We start from the raw sequence: 10,857 nt of genomic DNA, 5'->3' as shown, positions 1-10,857 counted from the left end.
GGGGTCGGCCTCACTGAAGTAACAGGGAGGTTAGGGCTATGCATCAGCCAAGAGAACCTGGTGGGAACCAGAGCCCAGCTAGGCTGTACCTGGCTGATGCTGTACACCGGAGGCATCAAGGTATCGATCCCCAAGCCTGGGTCACTCCAGGCGGCACTGAAGGTAGCATGTGTTCTCGAGGAAAAGTGCAGGGTCAGTTGTCGGCCCTGGGTGTCCATGCTCACATTCCAGGATGGGAGAGACCCTGTTTGTGGGAGGTGATCAGAGTTGGGTGTACTGGGCCTGGAGGTCACAGGTAAGGGAGGGTGAGGTGTGGAAGAAGGGACTCCTACAGACTCACCGCTCTGGTGGGGACATTCAACATGGCTGCTATTCTTAAAAGAAAACTGAGAAACAGGAATGGCAAGTCAGCAAGATTCAGTCCCATCCATCCCTCCCTCTGCCCACTGCCAGCCTCCTGCCCACGGCTGTACCTTAAAGCAGAGCTGGGGGTGCAGGTCCACATTCCCTAGGACATACCACTGTTAAGAAGAGGGGAGTTAGACAGGGAGAAGATCTCTGGGCCCCAACCCTGCCCACCTCGGTTCTGGAGGGAGGGGGCTGTCCTTACTCCTTCGGATTCCTGTGCTGTGGCATTGGGGAGGGTTTCACAGGGCACGAGTGGGTCCTGCCTCTGGCAGAGGGAGGCCTCCAGTTTCAGTGGGCAGCGGAGTGTCAGAGCCATGGCCATCTGACTGTGTTGGCTGTAGTCAGTGAAGCGAACTGACTTCCAGAAGTCCGAGCCATCTGGGCAGGTGGTAGGTACAAGGATGAGGCTCCATCTCCCCACCCCCACACCACCCCAGGGCACGGGAGAAAATACCAGTGCACCAGCACAATTCCAGGCTTCGCAGGGGCTTAGCAAGCGAACACTCCTCCACCCCTCCTCCCTCCCTCCCTCCCTCCCTTCCTCTCTGCCCAGCTTCTTTGGCTTTATCTTCCCACCCTGGGTCTCCATTCTGAATACCCCTACTGCCCCCTATACTTCAAATCTATGTGGGCTCCTCTCAGACTCTGAATGTCATCTGTTAGCTCTTCTTTCTAAATCCTGTCCATTTTCTGAGCTCAGCTCAGGTGCCAGTTCCTCTGAGACCCTCTCTGTTCACGACAGTGTCCCTGGGTGTCTCCTTTCCTGAGCTGATGCCCTGCAGACAGTCCTTGATAACCCTGCCTAGGTACGGAGGCTTTGTGTGTATCGAATGTCATCTCTTCTCAAGGTCACCGCTGAGCATACAGCTCTCCAAACAACACCAGCCACTTTCCTGTGAAATATTCCACTCAAGCCTCGTAAACAGTTTCGAATTTTACAGATGGGGGGGTGGAGGGGGGCTTCTGGGGATAACCCGTGGCAGAGCTGGGAAGTGAGCCTAGGTCTCTAGTTGGTCTTCTCACGCACTGTTCCCTTGGGTGACCCTCTTCCACTCAGAATGTTCAGCACTCAGGAGCTCGTCTGCTGACCGTTAGACACCGTGCCCCCCCCCAACCCGGCTCCAGACAAAAATGTCCTCATGTCACCTGGGGTCTCTCTCCATCACATGCACACGGGGGGAAGGAGTATGAATGTGCACCAGGATCGATACAAACAACACTCACAGGCTTCAGGGCAGCGCTGGAAGGGACACTTTTTGCGCCTCACAGTGTCCTCCTGCAGGTAGGATGCCTGGGGAGCATAGAGAGAATCAAGGAAATGGCTTTTCCAGCATCATCCTTCGGGATCTAGCTTACTGTTAGGAAGCAGCTTGAGCTGCAGGACACTAATTGGGGAGCGATGTGGAGTATGGGCAAGGCTTAGGGTTCCAGAGCACAGGCGAGAATGGGAAATGAGGGGCTGACTATTCCTGTCTCCAAAGAACTGATCCCAGCAAGAGAGAGATCCCAAGGGTCACATCCCTCAATTTTAGGCTTTCTGAACTCCATTCTTGACTTTCTCAAGGTACCCAGGACTCTGTGTTGACTCCTTATTCTGGATTCCCCAAGAGTCCAGCGGGTTGTCTCCTCTGACAGGTTCTTGTTTCCCAGGGCTCTGTCTACATGCTCCTTTTAGTACCTGTCTTCCCTCTAAAAACATTCAAAGGAGAGATGGAGAGCTATAATAGAGGCTGGAGAAGCCATGACTTCAGGAGAAACACGCAACCTTGGCTCTCAAGAACACGGTGATGGCTGGTGGCTGTTTACTCTGTGTCTGAGCTGAAGCCGAATCTGGACCAGGGAAGGCAGCATCCAGGCAGGGCTGAGATAAAGTGGCCTAGGACCCTTCTACTTTGAGCATGTGTGGCTCATAGCCAGCACCAGTTTTCCCAAGCATCCCAGTAGCCTAGGCCTTGTGGAGTCTCTCTTCAGTGCCGTACGGCTTGCTCCATCACCCCGTCATCCTCCATCCCTAGGCCTTTATAAGCTGACTTACTGGAGATGCGGCTCCTGTGCTCACCTCTATACACATGCAGGGCAGGAGGAATTCATAACGCAGGTCTGCAGTGTGGCCCCCAGACACAATTCTCTGTTGATAAATCACAAAAGGAGAGGAAAAGAGACACCTAAGGAAGGGCATGGCCACTGTGTGCAAGGCAGGAGGATGCTGGGACCCTGGATAATACGCCTTGCTTTCCTCCTCCATGACACTGATTTCTCCCTCTCATAGGATCTTGGTTCTCTACTCTGGCCATTTGCTTGAGGTACTCTACAAGGAGTAGGGGTAGGGAGAGGACTGGACATTTCTTGAGTTCCAGCTGTATGCCATGCAGAGCGTTAGAAGCACCAACTCTACTAAAGGTTAGTATCACCGTGACGTCAGAAGATATAGTCATTGCAGACAAGAAGCGAGCCAAGGGACCCCAGAGAAGGGCATCAGTCTCTGCTCGTGATGCCCAGCTATGCACAGTGGCATCTGTGATGTCTGGAGGGTGAAGTGGACTGTGAGATTGGAGAATATCATTTTCTGAGGGCTAGACCAAAGGTGCAAGAGGGAGGAGCACCAAGGCACATGTGACAGTTTGGTCAAATATCAGGGAACAACCTCCTGAGGAAATAACAAAGCTTTTGTTGCTCTTTTTCTTAAGACTCGTGTACCCCAAACTGACTTCAGACTCATTATATATCCAAGGAAGGCCTTGAATTTCTGGTCCTCCTGTTTATACACCCATTTGTACAATGCCAGAGGTCAAGCATGCTGGGCAAACACTCTACCAACTGAGCTACGTCCCCGGCCCTAGCAAAGGTCTCTTAATTTGACATGAATCACACCAACAGTCCTCTCTCTCCCTGGGAATACATCATTTCTTTCTGGCCTCTCCTCTCAAGTAACATAGCCCACCACCGTTTCTGCTTAGTCCAAAAAAAAAAAAGGCTTGATGCTACCTACCTCATGTTCTTTTTTTTTTTTTTTTTTGGGTTTTCGAGACAGGGTTTCTCTGTGGCTTTTGGAGCCTGTCCTGGAACTAGCTCTTGTAGACCAGGCTGGTCTCGAACTCACAGAGATCCGCCTGCCTCTGCCTCCCGAGTGCTGGGATTAAAGGCGTGCACCACCATCGCCCGGCCCCTACCTCATTTTCTAAGGAAGTTTTAGACAACTACTCTCCTTGTCTGGGTCCCAGTTGCCCCCCCAGCCCCCATTTGCTGAGAAATTATATAATCGGTCTCTTTACTGGGCATGGAACTCCATACCTGGGTATCAAAGGAACTGCTCATATCTTCACATTCCAGGGCCCACTGGTAACAGAGACGCACACTAGCCTCTGGGCCTGGAGGAAGCGTCACCCTAATAGCCTGTGCCTCAGGCAGCAAATCAAAGGAGAAGTCAGGTCCTAGGAAGAAGGAAGACTCAGTGAGCCTGGCTCAGGTGAGGCTGAAAGCACCTGCTGATGCGCGTCAAGCCTACCTCCACGCTTCTGTGAACCTGCTCTAAGAAGATGCCCTGCTCCTTCTGTGTCCAAAGGCTGGGTCCTTTTGGAGCGTGGCCCTCTGTGGGAGACGGCTGGGGAGGGGCTGGAAATGCGATGGCCTCCATGAGACAGGGAAAGGCTGCCTAGCAGCTTCCTCTGCAAGTAGAGAACAGATAGTAGACATCACTATGTTAAGCCAGGATCCAGGGCATCTGCTTTCTGGTTCTGCCTTTGAAACCTGAGAGACCATAGGCAAATCGTTCAGGTTCCTTTGGCCTCAGTTTCCCTTACTGTATATTCACCCCATTCTCAAACTCCCTCTTGTAGCTGGAGAACAAAATAAGGGAAGAAAGGAGTTGCGGGCCAGAGGAGAGCTGTGAATAGCAGGTACCTGGGAGGAGGCCGGTGTCCTGTGCCTCCAGTAGAATTCAAACTTATGAGGACCTTTAGATTTCTTCACCAAGAGAGGGAACCAGCCCCACTGAAGGCCTGTAGGAGGGAGACACCCTTCTTACCTGGGAGTTCTTTTTTTTTAATTTATTTATATTTTATGTACATTGGTGTTTTGACAGCATCTATGTCTGTGTGAGCATGTTGGATCCCCTGGAACAGGAGTTACAGTCATGAGCTGCCATGTGGGTACTGGGAATTGAACCTGGGTCCTCTGGAAGAGCAGCCACTGCTCCCAACCACTGAGCCATCTCTTCAGCCCTTACCTTGGAATTCTTGGTCCCTGTCCTACCTGGAGATGCAACCCAATGTTGAGTAAGAAGTCAATAGAAATTAAGGACAGTAATGATATTGAGCTCCTTTGTTGGCAAAAATTATGATTCAGTAAAAAAAAGAATTAAGGCCCTTCCAGGCTCAGTGAGCACGGAAAAGGGAGCAGAAAGAACTTGAGAGCCAGAGGATGTGAAGGAGCAATGAGGTCTCTAGATGTGGCATGGCTGTCATGTTCATGAGCCCACTGCAACCGTGGTTACCTGCACGAGACTGCACCAGGCCGAGCCAGCGAGCTCAGTCAGCTTTCCAGCACTGGACTCACTGATTCGACTCAGTGAGTTACAAAACAAACAGAGCAAGACATGGTTTTCTATTTGTATTGAAAGGCGGAGGCAGGCAGATCTCTTGATCTTGAGGCCAGCCTGGTCTGCTCTGCAAGTTCCAGGCGAGCCAGGACTACACAGTGTACCTCTGTCTCAAAAAGCTGAGGGCTGGGGGCTGGAGAGATGGCTCAGCAGTTAAGAGCATTGCCTACTCTTCCAAAGGTCCTGAGTTCAATTCCCAGCAACCACATGGTGGCTCACAACCATCTGTAATGAGGTCTGGCGCCCTCTTCTGGCCTGCAGGCATACACACAGACAGAATAGTGTATACATAATAAATAAATATTTAAAAAAAAAAAGCTGAGGGCTATGTGTGTGTGAGGTGCATGCGCGGAAAGATGGATGAGCAGTTCAGAGCACTCACTGTTCTTAGAGGACCCGCATGGTGGCTCGCAACCATCTATAACTCCAGTGCTACCGGGATTTGATGTTTTCATGGGTACTATATGGATGTAATACACATATATACAAGCAGGCAAAAGACTCATACATATAAAACAAATATTAAAAAAAAAAGAAGACACGATGTGGAACAATGATGCATTGGGAGTTACCCAAGGGAAGGGGGAGGAACTGTGGATAGCTATGATCGAGGTGGATTGTATGCAAGTATGAGATCGTCAAATAATAAATAAAAGCTATTTTATTTATTTTTAAAATCTTTAGGTTTATTCATTTTATTTTATGTGTATGAGTGCCTTGCCTGCACATGTGTATATGCACCATGTGCATGCCCAGTGCCTACTGAGGTTCCCTGGAACCAGAGCTACAGATAACTGTGAGCCACCATGTGGGTGCTGGGAACCAAATATAGATCCTCTGAAATAGCAGCCAGTGCTCTTAACAACTGAACCATCTCTCTACCCCTAATGAAAAATATGTAAAAAATAAATAAGACAGGGCTGGAGAGATGGCTCAGAGGTTAAGAGCACTGGTTGCTCTTCCAGAGGTCCTGAGTTCAATTCCCAGCAACCATATGGTGGCTCACAACCATCTGTAATGAGATCTGGCACTGTATCTTGAAAAGTGTATAATAAATAAATAAATAAATAAATCAGAGAAGAATGATTTAAATAGAGAACACACACTCCTCCCACAAAGGTAGGTGCTAATTATAGCACCTTTTTTTTTTTTAAAACAGGGCTTCTCTGTGTGTCCCAGGCTGTCCTGGAACTCAGAGATCCGGCTGCCTCTGCCTCCCAAGTACTGGAGTACAGGTGTGCACCACCACTGCCCAGCTGTAGCATGATTTCTAATGGTGAAAAATTTTAAACTAACTTTTTTGTGATGTTATTTTATTTATTTGTTATTGGTTTTTCAAGACAGCGTTTCCCAGTAGTTATGGAGCCAATCCTGGAATTTTCTCTGTAGACCAGGCTGGTCTTGAACACACAGAGATCTGCCTGCCTCTGCCTCCTGAGTGCTGGGATTAACGGTGTGACTTTATCTTATATTAATTACATGTGTGTGCATGTATATTTGTGTGTAGGTACATACAATGAGTGCAGATGCTCGAGAGATCAGAAACCTCAGATTCCTTGGAGCTGACGTACAGACAGTTGGGAACTGCCTGACGTGGGTGCTGGGAACTGAACTTAGGTCCTCCGCAAGAGCATCTAGTACTCGTGACTGCTGAGCTATCTTTCCATCCCCCCATAACTGCTAGTTTTAAAGTGTGTGTTCAGTGTGTGCCGAGTAAGACGATGAAACAGCAGAGTGACATCCCATTTTACAGATGGAAAGTAACAATAGCAAGTCCCTAGCACACACAACTTTCAGGAATTGGTACCAGATGAAAGGTGGCAGCTCCACAAAGAGACAGCTGTCCCCTGAATGTCTGTCATGATGTGCTATCCTAGGATGCTCATGTCCCTGTTGAGGTTAACAGGACAAAAACGCGTTCCAGTATAACAACTGACACTTGTGGTTCTGCAGCTGTCCCTAATCCAAACCTCCTCTGAGAACGGCTCGGAGGCTGCTCTTCCTACCTGAAGGACGGGACATCAGATGCAGGCACAAACAGCAGGGCCAGGGCCACGGCTTTGTGGCTAGGAGGGTAGGGCAGGGAGCTTGAGCAGAACTTCCTGTGTAAGACAGAAAGGGAAGTCGGCACAGTGGCACATGGCTGTAAGTCACTCCTTGGGAGGCTGAGACAGGAGGATTAAAGACGGAGGCAGCTGCGCGGCGGTGCTGCACCTTTAATCCCAGCACTCAGGAGGCAGACGCAGGCGGATCTCTGTGAGTTTGAGTTTGAGGTCAATCTAGGCTACAAAGTGAGTACCAGGACAGCCAGGCCTATACAGAGAAACCCTGTCTCAAAAAAAAATAAAGACAAACAAACAAACAAATAAATAAATAAAGGATGGAGGCTTTGTATTACACGGTGAGACCCTGCCTCGAAACAAAACAAAAAGAGGAACAAGGAAAATGGTAGGGTCTAAGGAGGTCCTGCCTATCTCCTCCAAACTGGATTTAAGGCTGGGCTCTGACAAACATTCAAGTACAAGCTTGGGTAAATTATTGGACAGGTGCCGGATTGCTCTTCCATAGAATGGGGTTGTTATAAGGACCATGTAACATAATGAATGGGGAAAGCTTGATAAAGCAGAATGTACCATAAAGTATGAAAGAGTATTCTTCCTGATCAAGTGAAGGGCCAGTGAGAGGAAGAGCCAAAACTTGTACAGAATGCCTAGAGGTTAGCCAGGGCGTTTATCTTATCCTCCCCATTGACTGGAAGCAACACTGTCCCTGTCACGTGATCATTTGTCCACTGCTCCTGTGCTCAGAGGCCATGGCCAAATGGCAGAGTGAAGAACATTGCCTGAGTATTCCTAGAGTCTGAGGGAGAATTACAATGCAAATCTAGACTGGTCCTCCGCTTTTTCTCACTGAACCTCTGGTTAGAACCGAAATTGCCATGGATGGCTGAGTGGGACCGGGAACTCAGGGGAGCACGGGGAAGTGAAGCAGAACAAGAGCTAAGACTCACCGGTGGAACTCTTATCCTGAAGGTACAGGGCCAGCGGGAAGAGAAAGGAGAGAGGCATCATTAGAAGGGACTTGCGTAAGGAGCATTCTCCCTGAACTGTGTCAATCATCTGGTTCTGAGGCCCACAGATGTCCATCCACGCCGGCTGTTTTCTTCTCAGTTCCACGCTGCCAAGGACCTCAGCACACCAGAACCTTACCAATCCCTTCAAGACCACACCGGGAACACAATGAGGCCGCCACCAGAGCACAGGGATTTCAGAGGTAGGAGAAGGCAGGCATGAGAGAATGGGGAGTTCTACCCTGTGCCAAGCAAGTTTCCCCCCCACTTATCAGCAGGACCTTACCACACGGAGGGCCAGCAGACAGCGGCTGATCCGGCGGCGTGGCAGGTAGGGACAGTCAACCTCAGCAGCCGCAGACAGGCTGAAGAGCAGCAGCAGGAGAGGCAGAAACAAGGCTGCCGATCTGGAGCTCCCCATGAGCTTCGGCAGGATCAGGACACAGAGACCATGGCTTTGTTGTCTGCAGGAGGGCAGCAGGGCCTGGCCCTGGAGTTGTGAGGAGCACAGGGTACCAGCAGGCGCTCTCACCTAGCCCTGCCCGGGATCCACCCTGCCCTGAAGCTCCTCCTCTCTCCTAACCAGCAGGCTAGGTCACATTCCTTCCCCTGAGCCAGGGCACTGATCAAGGCTTGCTCACTGGTTTACTGTTCTGTAGAAAGCGGTACTGCTCTCCCATCCCAGAGACTCCTGGTGTGGTGGAGAGTTAATAGGAAAGGGACCAGCACCCTGCTGTGGAGATGCACCGGTTTCTTAACCCCTCCTACTCCTCAGACACTGCAGATCCGACACACCCATTAGTTTGCTCTAGAACTTGAGTCTGCCATAGACAGTTACACATCTTTGATTTTGAGAATTAACTATTCTGCACTTATCTACACTGAATGCTGAAGATAAAGAAGTAATTGGTCCATTATTTAAAGCCAGGCCAAAAAATAAGTAAACATTAAATAACACATGTTTACATATGTCCCCATATGCACTCTGGATCCCCACCTGGCTCCCCATCTGGCTGGCTTTTTTTAAAAAAAAAAAAAGCCCAGCTTTCTTTAGCTCATTAGCCTTTTCCAACTCTTCCCGACTCCAAAGTAGTTTCCAGTTTCAAGGACTAACTAAATAATATGGCTTTGCTCAGGAAGCCCCAGAACTGATGGCTGAGCTCTGGAGCAGAGGGAGCAGCCCCATGCTCTGACCTGGTTTCCTGCGGTTTCCGGTGCAGGAAAGAGGCTGACAAGGCTCCAGGCTTTGTGGGGACCCTCCCCATCATCTCACGGCTTCCTCTCACTCATGAAGCACGTGAGCTGCGTCAGCCCTCCCCTTGGCAAAGCCCGCGATGGAAGGAAAGCGTGGGGCACGTCCACGGGGTCAGGGCCTCTTGGTATTGCTATTGTCTTTCCTTTTTAAATTAACTAGGAAAAAATTTTAGAGGTGTGTGTGTGCGTGCGAGTGCGCGCTAGTGTACATGTGTGTGTATTGTATGCATAGGCGGGCGGGTGCACTTGCCCATGCAGGCTGATGTGGAGGCCAGAGGCTGACACCACGGTGTCTTCCTGAGCGTACAGCTTGTTTCAGCTAGGCTGGTGGGGCAACAAGGCCCTAGGATCTGCCTGTCTTCTCTACTCAATGCTAGTACTACGAGTATATTCTGCTATGGCCTGGTGTTATGTCAGTGCTGGGGACAAGAACTCAAGTCCTCATGCTAACGCAGCAGCATTTACACACTGCGTCACCTCTCCAGTCCCATGATTATCAGTAGGATGGCCTGAAATTCTGGGGAGCCCAAGGATGTCCTTAAACTCCTGATCCTCCTATCTCCACTTCCCAAGGGCTGAGATTACTGACATGAACCACCATATCCAGTTTCTGCGGTGCTGGAGGCTGAATCCAGGATTTTGTGCTAGCATCTCTACCGACAGAGCTACATCCTAGCTCTAACAATTTGTCCTTCTGAGATTCAGTCTGGACCACCCTTCAGAAACATGACCGCAGCCTTCTTTTGGTCATTTCTAAACCATTTGGCCCACATCTGAAGTCCCCAATCTACCTAGGATCCTACAAGTATCCTCTTGCTTTTGCTTTCATAATTTCTTGTTGTTTTGCTTTTTTACTTGTTTGTTTTTTGAGACAGGGTTTCGTTGCATAGCCCTGACTGTCCCGGAAGTCACTCTACAGACCAGGCTGGCCTTGAACTCACAAGAGATTTGCCTGCCTCTGCCTCCCAAGTGCTGGGATTAAAGATGTGTGCCACCACCATCCAGTATAATAAACACTATTTTTAAAAGGAAATAAAAAGAGAACTGGGGATAAACGCAGTGGCAGGGCACTTGCTTAGTGTCTGTAAGGCTCTGGGTTCGACCCTAGTGCTGAAGGAAGAAAGATGGAGAGAACCGTTTGTTCTTCTCCGGTGCCTAGCAGTGACTGTCGGGAAGCAGGTGCTCCACGGATGAGTGAGCATCAGTCAGGATACATTTCATCCAAGTAGCTTATCTACTTCTAGTTCACAAAGCAACAGCCATAGTTGATCCCTCTAAACACCCTGTGAGGCAGATAAGTGAGATTTGCTTAACTTCATAAGGAGAGAAATAAGGAAGCAGGAGAGTGATTTAGTTAAGGTCAAAGTCTGTGGCCCAGGGAGCTGCGCTCGTGGCAGCTCAGCTGAGAGAACACTTGCCTAGTAAGTATGAGGCCCTACTTAGTCCCTAGGATAGCAATCAAGTGTATAAACAAAAGATAGTAAGATCCCTGGCTAAAATCTCAGCCTAATAACCACTGCTTATAGTA

The 10,857-nt window shown here is 49.6% G+C and overlaps 1 protein-coding gene across 1 annotated transcript in view; it reads right to left on the bottom strand.

The window, feature by feature from the left end:
• Positions 1–8,074, bottom strand: part of Il17re (interleukin 17 receptor E) — a 13,330-nt gene extending 5,256 nt beyond the window's left edge. The window contains exons 1-11 of the mRNA XM_026788277.1: positions 8,016–8,074; positions 7,012–7,107; positions 4,309–4,406; positions 3,914–4,073; positions 3,700–3,839; positions 2,468–2,536; positions 1,633–1,699; positions 611–786; positions 474–521; positions 341–386; positions 90–244 (exon numbers count right to left, since the gene is read on the bottom strand). Coding sequence (XP_026644078.1) covers positions 90–244; positions 341–386; positions 474–521; positions 611–786; positions 1,633–1,699; positions 2,468–2,536; positions 3,700–3,839; positions 3,914–4,073; positions 4,309–4,406; positions 7,012–7,107; positions 8,016–8,073 — 1,113 coding nt within the window. The 5' untranslated portion in view covers position 8,074. The remainder of the gene's footprint in view (positions 1–89; positions 245–340; positions 387–473; positions 522–610; positions 787–1,632; positions 1,700–2,467; positions 2,537–3,699; positions 3,840–3,913; positions 4,074–4,308; positions 4,407–7,011; positions 7,108–8,015) is intronic.
• Positions 8,075–10,857: the final 2,783 nt, after the last annotated feature.

The sequence above is a fragment of the Microtus ochrogaster genome, unplaced genomic scaffold (genome assembly GCF_000317375.1).
Source record: "Microtus ochrogaster isolate Prairie Vole_2 unplaced genomic scaffold, MicOch1.0 UNK1, whole genome shotgun sequence".
NCBI classification, from domain to species: Eukaryota; Metazoa; Chordata; class Mammalia; order Rodentia; family Cricetidae; genus Microtus; species Microtus ochrogaster.
Note: the sequence above shows the minus strand (reverse complement) of the source record. Positions and strands in the feature narration are given on the sequence as shown.